Source organism: Haematobia irritans, chromosome 3, assembly GCF_050003625.1.
Source record: "Haematobia irritans isolate KBUSLIRL chromosome 3, ASM5000362v1, whole genome shotgun sequence".
NCBI lineage: Eukaryota > Metazoa > Arthropoda > Insecta > Diptera > Muscidae > Haematobia > Haematobia irritans.
In genome coordinates this window covers 220348000-220370581 of record NC_134399.1, presented here as the reverse complement: position 1 = coordinate 220370581, position 22582 = coordinate 220348000, and the positions used below count along the sequence as shown (strand labels likewise).

At 32.7% G+C, this 22582-nt stretch overlaps 1 protein-coding gene across 6 annotated transcripts in view; it reads left to right on the top strand.

Annotated features, from left to right (window-relative positions):
* Positions 1-22582, top strand: part of LOC142232271 (solute carrier family 41 member 2) — a 112173-nt gene that overhangs the window by 77622 nt on the left and 11969 nt on the right. For 3 of the 6 annotated variants that reach the window (XM_075303013.1, XM_075303014.1, XM_075303012.1), the window contains exons 2-3: positions 11101-12990; positions 20486-20799. In XM_075303013.1, the coding sequence (XP_075159128.1) occupies positions 12396-12990; positions 20486-20799 (909 nt within the window). In that variant the 5' untranslated portion in view covers positions 11101-12395. The remainder of the gene's footprint in view (positions 1-11100; positions 12991-20485; positions 20800-22582) is intronic. The other 3 variants (XM_075303017.1, XM_075303016.1, XM_075303015.1) reach the window with 1 other exon arrangement.

Here is a 22582-nt window from a genome sequence, read left to right as displayed (position 1 = left end):
AAAATATATAAATTAGAATCTTAAAACACCCATCCAAATATTCATCTTCGTCATTCTAGGAAATACATATGCAAAAGCTACTAATTATTTAGATTGGTGGTTGTTAGACAAAAAAAAACTACAGAAAACAAGAAATTAACAAATGATTTGATATAATCGCAATTGTGTATTATAAACATTTGAAAAATACATTTGGTTGTTTGTGAGGTGGTGTTCGCTCCGCGATTCGTTTATCCATACTCAACGAACAAAAGTAAGGCATGCTAGTATTATAATTGAAGCCAACGGCGTTTTACATTTTAGATAACAAATCAAAATAAAACAAAGCTCAAAATAGGTTTAAATAAGCGAAAAAAACTTTTTTTGTCTCTTCTAAAAATTATTTAACTTTGGCGCGCTTATTGTTTTCTAATGGGTGATTTGTTAAGAGCTTGATAACTTTAAAAAAAAAAAAAACGCATAAAATTTGCAAAATCTCATCGGTTCTTTATTTGAAACGCTAGATTGGTCCATGACATTTACTTTTTGAAGATAATTTCATTTAAATGTTGACCGCGGCTGCGTCTTAGGTGGTCCATTCGGAAAGTCCAATTTTGGGCAACTTTTTCGAGCATTTCGGCCGGAATAGCCCGAATTTCTTCGGAAATGTTGTCTTCCAAAGCTGGAATAGTTGCTGGCTTATTTCTGTAGACTTTAGACTTGACGTAGCCCCACAAAAAATAGTCTAAAGGCGTCAAATCGCATGATCTTGGTGGCCAACTTACCGGTCCATTTCTTGAGATGAATTGTTCTCCGAAGTTTTCCCTCAAAATGGCCATAGAATCGCGAGCTGTGTGGCATGTAGCGCCATCTTGTTGAAACCACATGTCAACCAAGTTCAGTTCTTCCATTTTTGGCAACAAAAAGTTTGTTAGCATCGAACGATAGCGATCGCCATTCACCGTAACGTTGCGTCCAACAGCATCTTTGAAAAAATACGGTCCAATGATTCCACCAGCGTACAAACCACACCAAACAGTGCATTTTTCGGGATGCATGGGCAGTTCTTGAACGGCTTCTGGTTGCTCTTCACCCCAAATGCGGCAATTTTGCTTATTTACGTAGCCATTCAACCAGAAATGAGCCTCATCGCTGAACAAAATTTGTCGATAAAAAAGCGGATTTTCTGCCAACTTTTCTAGGGCCCATTCACTGCAAATTCGACGTTGTGGCAGATCGTTCGGCTATTCATGATGAAATGTCAAAGCATACTGAGCATCTTTCTCTTTGACACCATGTCTGAAATCCCACGTGATCTGTCAAATACTAATGCATGAAAATCCTAACCTCAAAAGAATCACCCTTTATATTCGTATACAGTGTTGGTAAAATTTTTAGTCCATTGATGGAAAACTTCAAGTCATACCTATACAGTAATCAATCCATTCTTATTATCAATATATTTGCTTACATTCTCTCCTGATCTACAGCCAGTGAAGGAATATGATCACGTCAACCATGTTTCAAGAGCATAATATAATATAATGTTTGTTTGGGATCGTTTAATATGTTTTTGGCAACCATGTTATTTTCTTGGAAATTATGTATCTAATTTTGGCAATCATTTTATGTTCGCCGAGAAAACAACATGTTTGAGGTGTTTATATTCCTTCTTCTTTAGCTAATGAGCGACTCACTCTTTTTCTATGTGTGTATTTTTATATTCACTAGTAACCCCTATATTTTATTGTACCATGACCAACCCTAAAGTGTTAAAAAAGAGAAGTTATTCGAGATTGTGACACTCTGACGTGCAGTCGGTTGTATGATCCTTTAGTGACATACAACCACTCGTGATAGTCAACTGTTTTGTTTTACTCTCCGTAGATTGCTACTGTTTTGTATATAACTGTCTGTTACTATGTTCATTTCATGCAAATGTCTGGGTATGGCACATACATACATACACATAACGATTTAAAACGTCAGCTGGCTGTCACATCTAAGCGGCATGGTTATCTTCTTCTTCTTCATTATCATCGTAACCGGTCTAAATAAAATTGATTTGGACAATTTTGTCGCGGTATACTTATTCACATATATAAAGCCCCTCCAACCACAATTGTCTCCTCACTACGAATTGGAATTGCAAACATATTGAATGGAAATTTGCCCCCAAGCCACATAAATGTATGTATGTGGGTTGGTTTGCCGCTAAAAAAATATGTAGAAAAAAAGTATAATTAATTAGTTGCCAATATCGTACAAGAAGAAGAAGAATGTTAAATGAATTGATTACTGTTTAGTAATGCGAGAGGGTCATTTTGTTATATTTAGGCTATTAATATATTTTTAGAGCCTATTAGTATAGTTTTATTTGCATATATGTATAGCAGATAATAAGATATTTCTAAATTAATTTTTTAATATTGCTATTTATGTTAAAGGAAGTCTATTAGTACTGAATATATCGTTTGTCTGACATATCTCTTTGTACTGTTATTATATCCTCTTTGCAGTGATGTTACATCAATAACATCCCTTGAGAGAACACAGAGAGTAGGAAAATACAAGAGAACGAAACTGTGTGTCAGTAGGTGGGACAGTCATGGGGAAATATGAAATAAATTTCTCTAATGTTATGCAGTATTTGTCGGCGTTTCTCTCAAAAATACCATACAGTTTGCGTTGGCGTCACCCAGTTCTGTTCTATGGCATTTATGTGGGTTATTTAGTTTCTAAATCATATGTTCTATATATTATATAAATTATATTTTTTATAAATGTTTTCATTCTATTAAATTGTTGGCAGATAATTTGAAATTATAACTGCCAATGCTTCCATAACCAAATTATCAAACAGCGCTTCGACCGCAACGCTGTGGTTGACATTTGTTTTCTTTGCAGATGAGCCATTTTCTTCCTCTTGTATTTCCCACTCTCTTGAGAACAGCTGGTCGGAATTGCCAGATTGAAATTTCATAAATGGACCTTCCTGAATTTATTGAGATTAACTTGCATCAAAAGATGGAAATGAAACTAGCATTCAATGATTGTGTTTTGACGTGAAAAATAGATTCTAATTTTTTTCAAGCGAATATTTAAAAGCCTACATTTTCTATTTCTATAATTTCGTCGTTTGACCTGAAACCAAAATAACCTTAAACATTTCATTATGATCTAAATTCATTTACGATTTATTTTTATTCACTTTTTTTCTTTGTGTTATATTACACAGAAAAAAAAATTCCGTAGTTAAACTAACGATAAATTTAACTTATTTTTATTGGAAAAAAATTATTTGCTAGTAGTTAAATTTTATTATTTTTTTCGAAATTTTCTACAGCCTAATGAAATCTCACTTTTTTTAAGTATGTCTCAAAGTTTTATGAACTAAACGTGGGTATAAAGTTCAATGACCTTACACATAAGTTCAATATGAATTAAAACAAACGAAGATTTTCGTACGATTCCCAAAAATAGTAAGAAGGAACTACTGTATGATTAAAATGGTGATGATTTGGCGCCAATGATTTTCTTCTTTATTTTTAGTTCATTTTTTCTTCTATGAGAGGATGTAATTTCGTGAACTGCAGTTAAAAAGTACAACAGGGCATTACATTTTCCTGGTTTTAACAACGCTTTGTGGAAATCTCAAAATGTGGAGTAAAATTTAGTTAAATTTTCGTGCGAGGTAGTTCATTCTTCCTATAAAACAGTTCACTTTTTTCGGTGTATAAATATGTATATGCAAAGTATTTTAAGTGAAACGTTTTTTTGTAAAACATTGTTTAATACAATTTAAAGTGATTTATTATACAACCACTTGATTTGTTTATTGCGTTTTTTTTCTCAATATTTGATTTTTTCGAAAATATACAAAGTTGATATCCTCAAGTGTTTGCTAATCAAAAAGAAAATAATAGTAATATTTGTTCATTGATTTGCATTTTTAAATCAAATTTGATTTGGAACAAAAAAACAAAACAACTCAATGAGTGATAAAGCAATGTTATTTATCAACGTAGGAATATTGTTTTTGTACTTATGATAGATTAACAGCCAATTTTTCATACCCGAAACGAACGCTTTCGTTTGCCTGAAATGCAAAAAACAACTGATGGGCATCCTAGTCGAACGAAAGCATTCGTTTCGGATATGAGAAATTGGCCGTAAATTTGAAAAGAAGTATAGAATAATAGATAAAAGTAAGAGAGAGATACCAGCATGAAAGAATAATGATTTAAACCTCAAATGGAGGAATAGAATAATAGAATATTTTCTATTAGCACTGATAGCCAAGTCATGACAGACTAAAATAAAACACTGAACTTGTTTATCCAGAATAAATATATATCTTTTTTTTATTTTCAAACTGGTCGCTTCTTATCACCGAAAACCAAATTCGGTACCTGGCCACTTTCGGGCAAGCGAAGCAACGTTTTGGCTCTTTCCAGTCTAGGTTTCTTCAATTCAACTTCAATGAGTTTTGTCAAAGCTCATTTTTCTATGTGTGTTGCTTATTAGAAAACGTTCATTCGAAGCTTTCTTTACAATTCTCCTTTGAGCTTTTTCAACCGTGTGGACGTAGAAAGGTTTTGAGGTGCTCTAGGGGTTTTCCTACCACCTGCCTTGGAACTTGTAGTCAGACCGCATGGGGATCAACCATTCATCTGGGGATTCTCCTACAAAAACAAATTACTTCAATTGGTAGAACGATTAACCGGAATCCACCTCCTCCGGAATCCTATAAGATTAAAAAACCTTGTGTTGTTGAGCATTGAAATATTAAATAAGTAAATGTTTTCGCGATATGTTCAGTACACGATCAAGTGTTCTAAATCTCGCCTTCATTGTAAAGAATAAAAATAACTGTCGCTTGCAATAAATCTGTCAGCACCACATATAAGCCACCCTAGTATGATAAATGTAAAAATTATTCTTTTTCCCAGAAACGATATTTTTAACAAAGTTTACCTTAAAGTTTGTAGGACAAATCATGTCTGTCTTAACATCACATTGTCAGTTTAAGCAAATGCTATTGCCGGTGGTGTAGCAAAAGTATTGTATCACTAATCGCCTACAATAAAGGATCATTTGGATGTTTACCAAACATTTTGCGATGTTTTAACAGTCATATATGTCATTAAATATATTAATTTACTCTCAAACCCAACGTAATGCTAAGTATATTCATAATATTTTTCCTTTCATTAAAATTCTCTTCATATCTCATTTATATATATGTATTAGCTTTTAAACTTATCAAGATTGGAAAATGGTTCAGTAAAAGCCTTAATTTGCAAATAAGATAGCAATAAAAACAATACAATTCACTCTAAAATATAATTGGCTACAATTTATTCAAAGTTTGGGGATGTTTGTGCTATAACAAAGTAATTTCGTAAAGTTTGAGAAAATAAAAACAATTTTAAATGTTGGAAATAACGAATTGAAGGAATTTACATGGTCAAAATTAGTAATTAGGGGGTATATGTTAAAGCGTAGTATGAACTTGCTTACCCTTCCACATGTATAAACATACAACCCTTGTGTGAATCATATTCACCCACAAGAAATGTGAAAATTTCCAAAAAATATTCCTTTATTAAGACTTTTATTTAATTGCAATATTAACTTAATATATTAACACAAAATGTCAATATGTCAATGCTTATCGGACAAATAGTATTATTATTAATTCACACTTTCCATTTATCAGCCACTGTCGATTTGTTGATAAATTTTTATTTGATTTTACATTTGTTTAGTTCTTTGTGGTCTATTTTGTTTTTAACTGCAACGTGTTAAAAGTCATCAACATAGTGTGATATCCAAAAATCAAATAATAAAAGAATTAATAGCATCGTATTAGGTTACCAATATCATAATTCAAAACATATGGTGTACATATGATTAATTTTTTAAGGGTGGAGTATTACAATCAAATTAGTTGATCAACGCTGATTACATAGACCAAGAAAGGTATAGACATCTTAAGTGAATTCACAGCGCTGTAGTTTGTCTGCACACAGTAGATGGCTCTTTTTCGTCTGCAAATGAGTGATTTTTTTAATTGACGTTAAACATGTAAAATTCTATACATCCACAACTTTTTTGTAATGCAAATTGAGAGATTTGTACGGTAATTCTCGTTTTCCAAAAAGAAATTGAGTCACTCCACTCAAATGACTGCGCACTGCAAATAAACAAAATCATTGTGAATTATCAAACGATGTCTTTATATTTTCTTGGTCAATGCTGATTGTTGGAAAATACCATACACCAAGGAAGGTATAGACGACGAAAGTTAATTTACAGCGCTGTAGTTTGTCTGCACACCGTAGATGGCTCTTTTTCGTCTATAATTGAGTGATTTTTTAATTTGGCTTTAATTTGTTTTCATTCCTTTGTTCTTTTGATGAAACACCAAATATTGAAAAAGCTTATAAAATTCTATACATCCACACTTTTTTTGTAATGCAAATTGACCGATTTGTACGGTAATTCTCGTTTTCCAAAAATAAATTGAGTCACTTGACTGCGCAATTGAGTGGAGTGACTGCGCACTGCAAATAAACAAAACCATGGTGAATTATCAAGGTATGTCTCTATATTTTCTTGGTCTATGGAAAATACATCTAAATGGCAAATACACAAAAATAGGGTGTCATATTTTCATAAAAAATAAGTATAAATTGTATTTGAAGATCAAATGATATCATTTTTAAATATAATGTTAATCAATCACAATAAATAGTTATGGTGAATTGAGGACATTCACTCTATCAAAATTGAATCTGGCAACATTTGTACTGACGAGATGTTCTGAATAGCATACCTGTGCAACAAAGTTCTGGATAACTACTACAATGTTGCATCTAGTACGAAAAAAAACAAAATTAATATAAATACAAGAAATTTAAAATTTGTAACATATAGGGTGTAATGTAATCCAATCGACTGCAATAATTCCACCAAACAATATCAATCTAATATTCAACATTTCTCAAAACTGATGATGCAAAAACACGCGTAACTCTATATGTGTTTACAAAATTAAATTCTTTCAACTGAATTTATCTGTCCGATAAACCATTGCATTATTTTATACACGCGTATTTTTCCTGGAAATTGTCATCAGTGGGGGATTTACAAAAATCAAAATTGATGGGACAACATTGAAAGTAATTTAAAGTCAAAAACTGACTTAATTAACATTTAAACATTTCTGAAAAATAAATTTGAATTTTATCAAAATAATTAATACAGGTTTCCCAAAGCAAAGCCAAATAATGATTACATATTTTTTATTAATATTGCCTCTTTAGCTATATGGACGCCTATATAATAAAAAACTAAACCAGATTTATTCATCGTCTCTAGTTTATTTTTTACGCGATGCAAAATGTTATATTAAAAAAAAAAAAAAACAATTTTGTTTTATGTAAAAATAAAGCAAATTTTTTCTAGATATTTTAGTAGTTAGGGGCTTCAAAAAACATATCATATATAAAATTATTCACAATAAATTGCTATCGTGAATAGAGGGTACTTTATTTACAACCAATTTCTCATATCCGAAACGAATGCTTTCGTTCGACCAGGATGCCCAAAAAAGCAGAAATTATAAAGAACAAGTATATACGGCCGTAAGTTCGGCCAGGCCGAAGCTTATGTACCCTCCATCATGGATTGCGTAGAAACTTCTTCTAAACACTGCCACCCACAATCGAATTACTTAAGTTGCGGTAACGCTTGCCGATGGCAAGGTATCTTAAAACCTCCTAACACCATCTTCTAAATTGTATGTAAGTCCATACGTGGTATATATTAAATCAAAAAAGATCGATCCAATACGTATATAATTCAGTTTGACAAAGTAGACATAAAATTTTGACAAAATTTTCTACAGAAATAAAATTTTAACAAAATTTTCTATAGAAATAAAAATTTCACAAAATTTTCTATGAAAATAAAAAATTTCACAAAATTTTCTATAGAAAGAAAATTTTGACAAAAATGTTTACAGAAAAAAAATTTTAACAAAATTTTCTATAGAAATAAACATTTGACAAAATTTTCTATAGAAATAAAATCTTGGTAGATTATTTTTGGCTCGAGTGGCAACCATGATTATGAACCGAATAAAATTTGAACAAAATTTTCTATAGAAACAAAATTTTGACAATGATGAAAATTTTATTATGAACCGAATAAAATTTTAACAAAATTTTTTCTAGAAATAAAATTTTGACAACATTTTCTATAGAAATAAAATTTTGGTAGATTATTTTTGGCTCTAGTGGCAACCACGATTATGAACCGATATGGACCAATTTTTGTGCGACTGGACCAATTTTGGTATGGTTGTTAGCGACCATATACTAACACCACGTTCCTAATTTGAACCGGATCGGATGAATTTTGCTCCTCCAAGAGGCTCCGGAGGTCAAATCTGGAGAACGTTTTATATGGGGGCTATATATAATTATGGACCGATATGGACCAATTTTTGCACGGTTTCTAGATACCATATACCAATACCATGTACCAAATTTCAGCCGGATCGGATGAAATTTGCTTCTCTTAGAGGCTCCGCAACCCAAATCTGGGGATCGGTTTATATGTGCGCTATATATAATTATGGACCGATGTGGACCAATTTCTGCACGGTTGCTAGAGACCATATACCAATACCATGTACCAAATGTCAGCCGGATCGGATGCAATTTGCTTCTCTTTGAGGCTTCGCAAGCCAAATCTGGAGATCGGTTTGTATGGGGGCTATATATAATTATGGACCGATGTGGACCAATTTTTGCATGATTGTTAGAGACCATATACCAACACCATGTACCAAATTTCAGCCGGATCGGATGAAATATGCTTCACTTAGAGGCTCCACAAGCCAAATCTGGGGATCGGTTTATATGGGGGCTATATATAATTATGGACCGATATGGACCAATTTTTGCATGGTTGCTAGAGACCATATACCAACACCCTGTACCAAATTTCAGCCCGATCGGATGAAATATGCTTCTCTTAGAGGCTCCACAAACCAAATCTGGGGATCGGTTTATATGGGGGCTATATATAATTATGGACCGATGTGGACCAATTTTTGCATGGTTGTTAGAGACCATATACCAACATCATGTACCAAATTTCAGCCGGATCGCATGAAATTTGCTTCTCTTTGAGGCTCCGCAAGCCAAATCTGGCGATCGGTTTATATGGGGGCTATATGTAATTATGGACCGATGTCGACCAATTTTTGCATGATTGTTAGAGACCATATACTAACACCATGTACCAAATTTCAGCCGGATCGGATCAAATATGCTTCTCTTAGAGGCTCCACAAGCCAAATCTGGGGATCGGTTTATATGGGGGCTATATATAATTATGGACCGATATGGACCAATTTTTGCATGGTTGTTAGAGACCATATACCAACACCATGTACCAAATTTCAGTCGGATCGGATGAAATATGCTTCTGTTAGAGGCTCCACAAGCCAAATCTGAGGGTCCCTTTATATGGGGGCTATACGTAAAAGTGGACCGATATGGCCCATTTTCAATACCATCCGACCTACATTGATAACAACTACTTGTGCCAAGTTTCAAGTCGATAGCTTGTTTCGTTCGGAAGTTAGCGTGATTTCAACAGACGGACGGACGGACGGACGGACGGACGGACGGACGGACATGCTTAGATCGACTCAGAATTTCACCACGACCCAGAATATATATACTTTATGGGGTCTTAGAGCAATATTTCGATGTGTTACAAACGGAATGACAAAGTTAATATACCCCCATCCTATGATGGAGGGTATAAAAATCAACTGTATTTGACATTTCAGTCGAACGAAAGCGTTCGTTTCGGATATGAGAAATTAACTGTTAAGAAATTTCAAGCGGATAAACTGGCTAAAATCGTTAAATATCGATTCTTTCTCTACTTGATAAAGTTATTATATACTCCTCGTATAAAAAGCATATAAAATGTTTATATTATATCAAATATTATTTGATTTGATTCTTTATTTCACTTACTTTTTGGCATAAAATGTCTTTCGTATATTTGTTAAATTTGTTTAAATGTTTAATATTAATATAATTGATTAATATTTATTATTGCTATTAGCTCTAATGACTGAATGATTTGCATGGATTCATTTCTATTTGTAAAAAAATATGGTATTTGAGTATACAAAGCCAGTGAAATGTCCCATGACTTTTATTAACACGAATTTAGAAATAATTGTAGAGGTCAGTAATATTTTTTTAATTAATATTTAATTGATTTCAATTTTATGAGTTTTTAATTGTAAGACTAGAAAATTAAATATTTCAATTAAATGCTCATGTTTTGTTCCTTTTCTTCCGATAGTTGTAATAATGAATTAAATAAAATATCTAAATTAAATCATGTTGACCAATCAACTTTGATTATTTGTGGCAACCTTAATAATGTGAATATCAGAGAGTATTAAGAAAACAAGAGAACGAAAATTTCTCTTCTACAAAAACAACAAATGTCAACCGTATAGATGTCGCACAATGCCTGTAGCTTTGGTATAACCGACGTTGCGGTCGAATGTCTTTACTAAACTATTTTTGAATGTGAACAAATACTGACTATCGGAATTTTTCCAGCAATTAAAAAATTTTAATAAGCTGATACCTTGAAATTACCTTCCTAAATATGCCTAGGTATTGGGATTCCTATTAGGTTACTCTACGAAGGCAAAAATAAGATAATATTTTTATGTCTTATTCTATTTGACGAATATACATACACCAGCTCTGAACACCTGTTTGTGATACAAAACACTTTAAAAACTCTATGTATGTAAATATGTGATAAACTACGTTAAATATCAGGGGGTGAATCTATAAAAGTTTACGAACTTAGGGAGGCAAAAGAAGCATTTGATAATGTACTAAAAAGTAATTTTGTATTATATAACAAAAATAATAATAAAAGCATTACCTCGATTCAAGTTGGTTTTTTTTTTGTTACTTTTTGTGTAAATGTCATACGGTATTCTCTATAAGACTTTTCTCTCTTTTTCTTTCTCTCTTTTTTCCATCTCTATAAATATAGCCATATCAACGGTCCGGTGACTAAAGCCTTTGACTGCGATAGTCAAATGAATGAGTAGCGAATTGATTTCTCAGTAAAAAAAAAAAAAATAAAAGCCCCTAAAAAGAATACATTCCATGTACACTAACATCACCTTTACGCACATCGCACCCACACAATCAACACCTACAATACACGCCTTTACTTCTTCCCCCCCAAAAACAAAATAAACCACATTTGTAAACCTTAATATGTAAGAGGTAACGCAGGCCCACTTGCTACAAACGAAAAAAAAAACAATAAATTATAAAAAAATAATAATATTAAGTAAAACAAAATAACTATATAATTCTAGCATCTAGTAATTATAGGTATTAAAATCATTTATATTAATTAATTTAACTTAATTTTTATTTAAATATTTAAACAACAAAAAAATTGTGATATTTCCCCTATTCCCCAACTAAGTTCTTGTCCAATACCAACTTCGTTTTTTTTAAGTATTTAATTACTGTAGAGAAGATACAGACAGACCCAAAGCAAACAAAGAGAGTTCCAACTCTGTAATTGTACAGCATAGAATTTTATAAAACAAAAGAGATTAACATACGATATTGTTGTATGTCAAATGATCTGTCAATTTAGTATTGGCATAGGAAAATTGTATTATTGTTTTAATTTCGCAGTTAGCTATAGACACACATACACACGTGAAGGCACATTTCAATTGCAAACAAATGTAAACCGTTATCCTTCCTCTATTTCCAAACGTTCATATTCGTTTATATGTAAATAGGAAAAAAAGAACAGCTCACATAGCAGCAACATTGCTATTTTTATGCCGTAGCTGCGTGATTGCTTTGAGTCAGTCCTTCTTGTTTATTATTTTTATATATTCTGTTTTGTTTCATTCCTGTATATTTCTTTCCTTTTTTGTATTTGCGATCGAAGTAACCCAAAGTATTATTACAAACACATACACATTCCTATATAGTACGATTTGTTTTTTTATTATTATTTATTATTATTAAAAAATATATATATTCTTAAGATCACAACAATTAAGTGGATAATTTGTTTTTTTTTTGTAACTTATTCAAATGTTTAAACATTCTTAATTACTTATGAAGCAAAACGAAAAGAAACATTTATCGAAACAAAACAATGCAAAAGCATACAAATTATTTTAGTTTTTTTAAATAAATCACTTAAGTCTATACAAACACACACACACGTACACTTTGTATAAATCCAAAATTATTATAATTAAAATTAATTAAAATTGCAAACTAAATAAAAAACAAAAACAAAACACCATGTCGCTCAACGGTAGAGAAACCGAAACGCAGCATCAATGGCAGCAGCAGCAGAATCAGCTGGAGAGTAATAACAATGAGCTTCACAAAGATACCTCGTTTGTGCCAACGACGCCGTCGTCGTCAATAGTCCAACCAGTAACGGCGACGACAATAGAGGCTTCGACTAAGGCGGCGTCAACGACGGCAAATACAAATTTTCCCAGTCAAAGCAGCAACAGCTACAACCACAGTGATAATCATAGTAACAGCAACAGTTTAAGTAGAAGATCGCTAGATGTGCCGCACACATTAGATATAAATGAAAAGCCTTACGATGACAACAACCAATTAAATAACAGTAGTAGTCTTAATCCACCACCACAACAACAACAACTTGCAACAACACCCATAACAGATACAATAACATCAAACTCAATACCCCATGAATACACCAGCAACAATGGTGTGCAACATGGTCATTATCGTTATACTCTGCCACCCTTATCAAACAACAACAACAATAATAATAAAAATCACACCAATATAATACCTACCATTCAACATCAACCATCGCAGGACGATACATTTAAATTATTTACAATTTACGGAAATGGTGAGTTTAGTAATCCTCTTTGTACACCGAATTGCGTCAATTTTGTTAACCACTAGGTTGTTATGAGGAGATTTTAGCAATAGAATTCTTTTTGATATTAGTTATTTTGTTACGTGATTTGTTTTATATACTCTCTTCTTCTCCTTGTATCGATTTTTTTTAACCATATGTACGGTAACTTTTCTTTTTGCCCACAATATTTTCTCCTGACCACCCCGTTGACTTTGTTAAACACCATCCTGTATTTAGTACCACTATTTTATAAGAGATTCTTTTTTGGTAAAAACGTTTGATGTAGATTTGGTTTGAAAATTGTTTAATCATAGCATTGGGTTATATGTAATGTGGTAAACTCTTTGGGGAAAATCTTAACGGCGAGCTAATGAAATTATTGCTACAAATTGAAATATCGGGGATGTCAAAGTCGATAATAGACTAATCAGCGGGTTGACAAAAAAAATCGACTAATCATACTTTTATGTTAGCCAGAATCTACTAATCGACTTTTAACGAAGAAAATCCAAAGGTTGGATTTGCTTGGAAATGGAGCGTATTGTACATCTTTTTATGCTGAAAATTGGTAAAAAAAGTTGGAAGTCGCGACGTCAAAAGTTGGCCCTTTTAAAACTCGAACAATAGAAAATTTTGAAAAAGTTCAAATTTTGAAAAAGTCGAAATGTGGACTTTTCCATTTAAAAAAAAAAATAATATATAAAATTCGACTAGTTATTTATTTGATGCGAGGTCACGTTCTGAAATGTCTCCACTCAAAAAAACGTGAACCCTCCGGGACACTAAAGCCAATTAAACTTTATTTTTGTTAAAAATTTTCCCAATCTGAGAATATTTCCTTGACTTTAATATTTTTTCCTAAAATTTATAATTTTTACCAAAAAATGCGTCCATCATGAACTTCATATAGCGTTAAAGACTACTTCTTTTGCCTTCAAATCACGCAATTTTATTTAACATGTGAAAAAATTACTATGCCTAATACATTATTGGACGATCTAAAGTTCAAGACAAATATTTTTTATAATGACAAGTCACACCCATTAGTTCAACGACGTAATGAAAAGGACAACCATTTAATTAAAAATCAGAGGTTTTCTATTTACAACCAAGGCCCAATTATACAGGTTAAGTCATTAGTACAAAAACAATAAAACCATATATCGTGTGAAACTTCTTTAAGCTTTTTATTGTTTTGAAAAAAAAAGTTGACTCTAACAGCCGTTAAATATAAACTCCTTACATCGATATAACTAATTTTTCAAAAACCAACAAATTCAACGCTCAGAAATTTTTACAAAAATTCTACCTCGTTTTAGACTTTTCTCGACTTCACAAGACTTCACAACAACTCTAATGCATAGAGGAACGGATCACTAACTCGACAAAGAGATGATATAGCCCATGAATGTTTACCTTCAGTGGCGAAAAGAAAGAAGTACAACTTCAAAGTAGAGTGATCAAAACACCGGTTTATTTAAGTCGATTTTTCTCGGTTCTCAATAACCGGCCCAAATGGTTTTTCCCAAAAGTATCAAAAACGCTTAATTTAATATAAGTGAAGGAAAAATATTTCAATATTTCAATGTTAAATTAAATTCCTTGGCTTTAATTGCGGTAACAGTACCGTGAATAAACATTAAAATGTTGGATTTTTTAGTTTTTTTGTCCCATTTGCTTTTTGTGAATATTTCTTTAATGTTAAACACGTTGTTAAGAGCGTCGAAAACTAAAAATGTCCTTGTATATACTGCATTTGGCTTTCGAAGAATTATTTTGTTGTTTAAAATTTTAACAAACAGAGCTCATTTTCTTCAGAAAAATACACCATATAAGTCGAATAATAATAACGTAAGTAATATCATAGATTTTGTTGATAAAATATACGTTCCTAATTGAACAAATACGAATTGTTTATATTCCATTGAATTATCTCTGGGATTTCTTTAGAAAACTAACATATTTTACTTGACAGCTTAAGCGAATACTATGGTGGAAGTGTTCGGAAAAGATTTGGAAGTGCGCAGAAAACACTTTCGGGAAATTTTCTCATTTAATGGTGTTTTCTTTTCTGAAAAAAGGGCTTTGCCTTCATTTTGTCTGTACAGAATGCGCATTTAAAAATGTTACCAGCAACCTAAAAAAATGCTATAATTTCAGCGGGCAGAAAAGAATTCAAAGAAGGAAACAGGGCAATCGCAGCACTCCAGTTTGTTGGCAGTGCTGAAAATGCCCGTAATTTGCCTCTATGCGTGGCACTATTTTCACAACAGAATTCGAAGCCTTTTCGCACTTTTGCCTGTTTTTTTTAGAAAAGAACCTAAAAAGTACATTTTCCGGGCAAAATGCATAAAAAGTGCGCATTTTTTACAAGAAAAGAAAACACGATAAGTTTACATTGAAAATAAATAACCGAAAACCCGGTTTTTTGGTTTTATACAAAACCGGGTTTTCGGTCGGCTTTCACCGACCGGTTTTGATCACTCTACTTCAAAGGCCATTTTTCAATATATCTTGTCCTTAAGTGTCTATCTAGTTCTAAAGTCTAAAGAATTCCTATTCAACAAAGAACAAACGTATATGCAATATTACTTTGTTTCTAATCTCATTGAATATTTTAATTCTTAATAACTTTAATAATATCCCATAAGTTATTTATAAATCTGCCTATTTCCATTGTATAATATGCCAAGCACTACTTGATCATATACAGTAGTCGCTTATTGTTATTGTATAAAAATATATATAATAGTGTCACACTTGCGTGTCTTATTAGTGACTTCCTAAAATTTCTCCTAATAATCCGTTATAATTGCTACCCTAAATTTAAATAGAGTTTTCCATTCCATATTAGTATTTGCAATACGCATATTCATAATTTGTGGGATGAAAAGATTTGAATTCAATTTTGTTGGTTGTTGGTTCACATAACCGCCCATAAAACATAATGACAACAAAAAATATTTAAAAATCTACAATTTCATTGTGTCTCTCAAATATTAGATGATAAGGGCTTTTGACCTAACTACAAATAGTATCTAGAAATTACCGTTATTTCTCATTGCTATTTCGAACACAAACTTGGCGGCTGTCGACATGGAGACGTATCCGAGATTACTTTATAGTATACAAAAAATTTATAAAGAACTATTTGGAGAAATTATTGAGTTTTATTCCCATTTATTGACACAACAAAAGTCAATTGTATATATATTTCACAAATTGTAAAACATTTAAAAAATTAGGTAGGTTTCGAAAAACTTTACTACCGATTTCGAAAAGTATATGGAACAATTGAACTACATGTGCGTTCTCTTGTTCGATATTTTTTTGGTACTGGTGCTGGTATAGATGGGTGTAATACCGTACGTTTTGTAATGGGAGCCAATTTTTCATGTTTTCATTGAAGACAATATATGCTTTAAAAAATTTCGAACCAGCGATTTACCTGAAACTTTCAGAGATCGTTCATGTGGTGAAAATAGGGTACCTCATTTTTTGACACCTGGTCGCGGAGGAAGACCTCCCCTTTGTCGGACTTTTTTAAAATTGGACCAAAGTTGACCGATTTGCTTGAAATTTTGAAATTGAAGGTTGGGGTTGGCATCTAGACAAAGATCCGCTATTTTATATTTCGACATTTGGTGGCGAAGGGGGACCTCCCCTTTGTTCGATTTTTTTTTAAGTACAATGAAAAAACTAAAATTCTCTAAATTATCTGAGATTTACAGAGAACATGCGGTGAGGTTATGGAATTAATATGGGATACCTGATGATTGCATATGTGAAGGAAAGTTTCAAGAATTTTCAGGGAAGGTTAGGGGTGCTATTCACTACGGCGTTTGTCGATATTGTATCGGGGACAGTGACATCCCTTTAAAACAATAGAGCAAAATTTAAACATCTCCGATCTACTTGAAATTTACAAGGAACGTGGGAGGAGGTGATTAAATTTATACATGATTTTAAAATTAGTGCATGATTTTTCGATATCTGGTTGGGGAAGGGGAAAATTGAAATAAACTTTGTCGATTTACTTCGATAGAATTTAGAGGGACCATTGTGTAGTTGTGAAATTAATATAGGGTACGTGATAGTCCGATATAAGGTCGGAGTGGAGCGAAGGTGGGGAGAGGGTTCTCTTTTGTCCGTTTTTCTTGTCCGTAAATGGGAACTCGGTACATAATTTTATGATTTTTGCACAGGCTTCTGCCAGACTTCTTTTTAGTAAAGAACTTAAATTTACAAGAAATTTGCAACGTAGAGGGTGCATCATTTCCCAACATTTTAGCAAATGTTAATGTGGTATAATTTTTTACTACTTTTGCTTTTTATTGGATGGGAAACAGTAATTCTTTGTATGTTATTATAATACAGTGCTTAATTTGCAGATATGTTGAGGAGAAGGATACCTTTCCTTGACAAACCACACTTAAAATTTACAAGAAATATAGACGATTGTCCAACTACTTGAATACAGAAAATTATTTAAAAAATTTGGAGAAAAGGGTACACCCTCCCCCGCCGTATTTGTACCTATAAACGAAAAAGCAAATAGTCCGATTTGTTTGAAAGAATTCAAATCTTTTCGAATTTGTTTTCAGCACGAAGGATATGATTGACTAAGTTAATGCAAAATGTTTCTAAAATACGCTTCGGAAGGTGCAGCGAAGCGGGCCGGGTTACGCTAGTATTTCAATAAATCTAGACTTTTTTTAAAAAGCACACAATTTTATTGTATAACAAGTATATACGGCCGTAAGTTCGGCCAGGCCGAATCTTATGTACCCTCCACCATTGATTGCGTAGGAACTTCTACTAAAGGCTGTCATCCACAATCGAATTACTTGGGTTGCGATAACACTTGCCGATGGCAAGGTATCGTAAAACTTTTTAACACTGTCTTCTAAATTGTAAGTTAGCCCATACGGGGTATATATTAAACACAAAAAGGCCGATTAAATACGTATATAATCTAGTTTGACAAAATTTTCTATAGAAATAAAATTTTGACAAAATTTTCTATAGAAATGAAACCTTGACAAAATTTTCTATAGAAATGAAATTTTGACAAAATTTTCTATAGAAATAAAAATTTGACAAAATTTTCTATAGAAATAAAAACTTGACAAAATTTTCTATAGAAATAAAATGTTGACAAAATTTTCTATGGAAGTAAAATGTTGACAAAATTTTCTATAGCAATACAATTTCGACAAAAATTTCTATAGAAATAAAATGTTGACAAAATTTTGTATAGAAATGAAATTTTGACAAAACTTAGTATAGAAATAAAATGTTGACAAAATTTTCTACAGAAATAAATTTTTTACAAAATTTTCTATAGAAATAAAATTTTGACAAACATTTCTATAGAATAATCTTTTGACAAAACTTTCTATAGAAATGAAATTTTAACAAAACTTTCTATAGTAATAAAATTTGACAAAATTTTCTGTGGAAATAAAGTTTTGGTAGATTACAAAATTTTCTATAGAAATAAAATTTTGACAAAATTTTCTATGGAAATAAAATTTTGACAAGCATTTGTATAGAAATAAACTTTTGACAAAACTTTCTATAGAAATGAAATTTTGACAAAACTTTCTACAGTAATAAAATTTGACAAAATTTTCTATGGAAATAAAGTTTTGGTATATTATTTTTGGCGATATGGACCAATTTTTGTGTAATAAGTCATCGGATATATATAACTAAAGACCGATATGGACCAATTTTTAAATGGCTGTTAGAGGCCATATATTGACAAAATGTACCAAATTTCAACCGTATCGGATGACTTTTGCTCCTCCAAGAGGTTCCGGACGTCAAATCTGGGGACGGTTTATATGGGAACTATATATAATTATGGACCGATATGGACCAATTTTTGCATGGTTGTTAGAGACCATATACTAACACCATGTACCAAATTTCAACTGGATCGGATCAATTTTGCTCTTCCAAGAGGCTCCGGAGGTCAAATCTGGGGATCGGTTTATATGGGAGCTATATATAATTATGGACCGATATGGACCAATTTTTGCATGGTTGTTAGAGGCCGTATACTAACATCAGGTACCAAATTTCAACCGGATTGGATGAATTTTGCCCCTCCAAAAGTCTCCGGAGGTAAAATCTGGGGATCGGTTTATATGGGGGCTATATATAATTATGGACCGATATGGACCAATTTTTGCATGGTTGTTAGAGACCATATACTAACATCAGGTACCAAATTTCAATCGGATCGGATGAATTTTGCCCCTCCAAGAGGCTCCGGAGGTCAAATCTGGGGATCGGTTTATATGGGGGCTATATATAATTATGGACCGATATGGACCAATTTTTGCATGGTTGTTAGAGACCGTATACTTAGACCACGTACCAAATTTCAACCGGATCGGATTAATTTTGCTGCTCCGGGAGGCTCCCCAAGCCAAATTTGGGGATCGGTTTATATGGGGGCTATACGTAAACGTGGTCCGATATGGCCCATTTTCAATACCATCCGACCTACATCAATAACAACTACTTATGCCAAGTTTCAAGTCGATAGCTTGTTTCGTTCGGAAGTTAGCGTGATTTCCACAGACGGACGGACAGCCGGATAGACGGACAGACGGACGGACGGACGGACGGACATGCTTAGATCGACTCAGAATTTCACCACGACCCAGAATATATATACTTTATGGGGTCTTAGAGCAATATTTCGATGTGTTACAAACGGAATGACAAAGTTAATATACCCCCATCCTATGGTGGAGGGTATAAAAAATGCAGCAAAACGTATAAATTAAATATTGAAATGTTGCGTATACTTAATGAATAATTATTATACATTATACGATCCCATGGCTTATATGCAATTTTTTGTTCTTCCCCTGTAGCGTATACGTAACAAAAAAAGTTTACAACGTATACACACAATGGCATTCAATTTTATCAAAACCAAAATTTTACCACCAATAGCACAGATCCTTGAAAATATTTGAATCTAAATATTTAAAGATCATTTATGGGGGAGAAAATATACTTATTGAAATTTCAAAAACATTATAATATTGTAATTACAAATCTATCCATATCTACCATATATCATTATAAATTATCATAAGTTCATATTCATAATCGTTAAATCTTCCTCCTATTCTATAAATTTTTAAACAAATCAAACCTTTGTTATTGTAATGGGTTAATTTAAAATTCAATTTTACTGGTAAAGAAAGAAAATTGAATGTTAATAAATATATATGCATGCTTTGAATAAATATTTTAAGGTTTATATTAACTATTTACATATTTCGTATTATTTTTATTATAACTACATAAAGTATAAGTCTTATGTTTTTAAATATATCATATAATATTTTTAAATAATATTCTAATTTTTTTCTTAAATACTAATGGATTTTGTATTTCATATATCTTTTTTTCTTTTTTCTTCAAATAAACAAAAACCAATACATCTTCTTCATAGATACCGACAATGACAAATTGTCCGGTTTACCACATTCGACAACCGGTTCATTAAGCTCAATCATCACGACGTCCATAGCATCCTCAGAACCTGATCCTGGTGCGGGCGGAGGCGGTGGCGGTGGGGGAAATGGGGCTGGCGGTAGCGGTGGCAATGGCCACGATGGACAGAATGGTGCAGATGAGAAAATGGCTCTTAATCGACCGGGTATCAAACAAGAAAAATGGACAACTATCTTATTACAGGTTTCAATACCTTTCTTTTTGGCTGGTATTGGTACAATAGGAGCTGGTATCATTTTGGGTAGAGTAGAGGTAAGTTCATATCCATAGAACATTTTAATTTAAAAAAAAACTCCTATATAAATACCAAATGTAAATGATATTATCGATTTTTGAAGCTATAAAAAAACGATCATATGGAAGAATGCTAACGTTTTCAAACGAACGCATTTTATATATATATTTTTTTTTACATTTGTATTTTGAATAAAATTTGTGGATGACCCTAAACTTAACATATTTGTAAACAGTATCGTGTTTCTCATTTACTTTCGATATTCTTGCCATTTCTTACCATATTCAGACCTATAACCGTAAAAATGTCCGATTTCTCCATTTAGACCCCTCTACGAACAAATACAAAAGCTTTGTCGGCACAAATTTCCTATTTTCTTGCCGAGTATTTTTGATGTCAATATAGCGTGATTTTTGATGACTTTTCACATGGCTAGGCAACAGCAGTTCAAAAATTGATAAGTTCCATTTTACGCTAGAATAGAATTATAATTTGGCGAAACGCTGTCACGTTATTCCCTCGCCGATTTTGGGCTTCCCATAAAAAATGCACGTTCGCCTATCGCTATGGTTATGATTACACACATAATCTCTTCATTGTTTAGGCCGGTACTATATTCGGTTTTCGATTTGAAAATCGCTTTATTTTCGCTGTTATTTCTATAAATAAAAACAAGCATAAAATTTTACCCGTTTAATCTGGACAAAATTTAAATGAAATAGAATCTCAAAACTCTGTAAGTTTTATCGTATAAAAACTACTCAGTCCATGATTTACGAATAAAGGGTACCGTTTTGGGTTGATTAATTTAGGAAATCAACACGGTTGGGAAGGTCTTAGAGTGTCGGTGGCAATTTAAGACCTAAAGTCACCAATTTGCACTAGTTTCGACGAATTGCTTTCTATCTTTCTATAAAAATCTTCCTCGCTATCCAATTATTTTGAATACTATCTTACTAAGTTTTCTTAAAGGGTGATACGGTCAAAATTTGGACAAGGGAAAACGCGTGTAAATCGGTGAAATCGTTTATTTAAAAAATCAAATTAAATTTCTTTTTCAAGTTCATTAGTATAAAATTCAGGAAAAATATTCAGTTAGGCTTTCGCTTTTCCAAATCCGAATTGCCGGGCCTCACGCTTGACACCTGCCATCAGATTTTGTACAGCCACCTTGTCCAGAAAGCCAGTTTGCCTTGAACTGCTGCTCGTCCTTAGCAGTTTTTTGGTCTTCTTTAGGTTCCGCTTGACAATAGCCCAGTATTTCTCAATTGGACGGAGCTCTGGCGTGTTGGGAGGGTTCTTGTCCTTGGGAACCACCTGCACGTTGTTGGCGGCGTACCACTCCATGGCCTTTTTATCGTAATGGCAAGATGCCAAATCCGGCCAAAACAATACGGAACAACCGTGTTTCTTCAGGAAAGGCAGCAGACGTTTATTCAAACACTCTTTCACGTAAATTTCTTGGTTGACAGTCCCGGAAGCTATGAAAATGCTGCTTTTCAAGCCACAGGTACAGATAGCTTGCCAAACCAGATATTTCTTTGCGGACTTTGACAGTCTTATGTGCTTGAAAATATCTGCTACCTTTTCCCTTCCTTTTGCCGTATAAAACTCCTGTCCCGGAAGCTGCTTTTAGTCGGCTTTGACGTAGGTTTCGTCGTCCATTACCACGCAGTCAAACTTCGTCAGCATCGTCGTGTACAGCCTCCGGGATCGCGCTTTGGCCGTCGTATTTTGTTTATCATCGCGATTTGGAGTCACTACCTTCTTGTAAGTCGATAGTCCGGCTCGTTTTTTGGC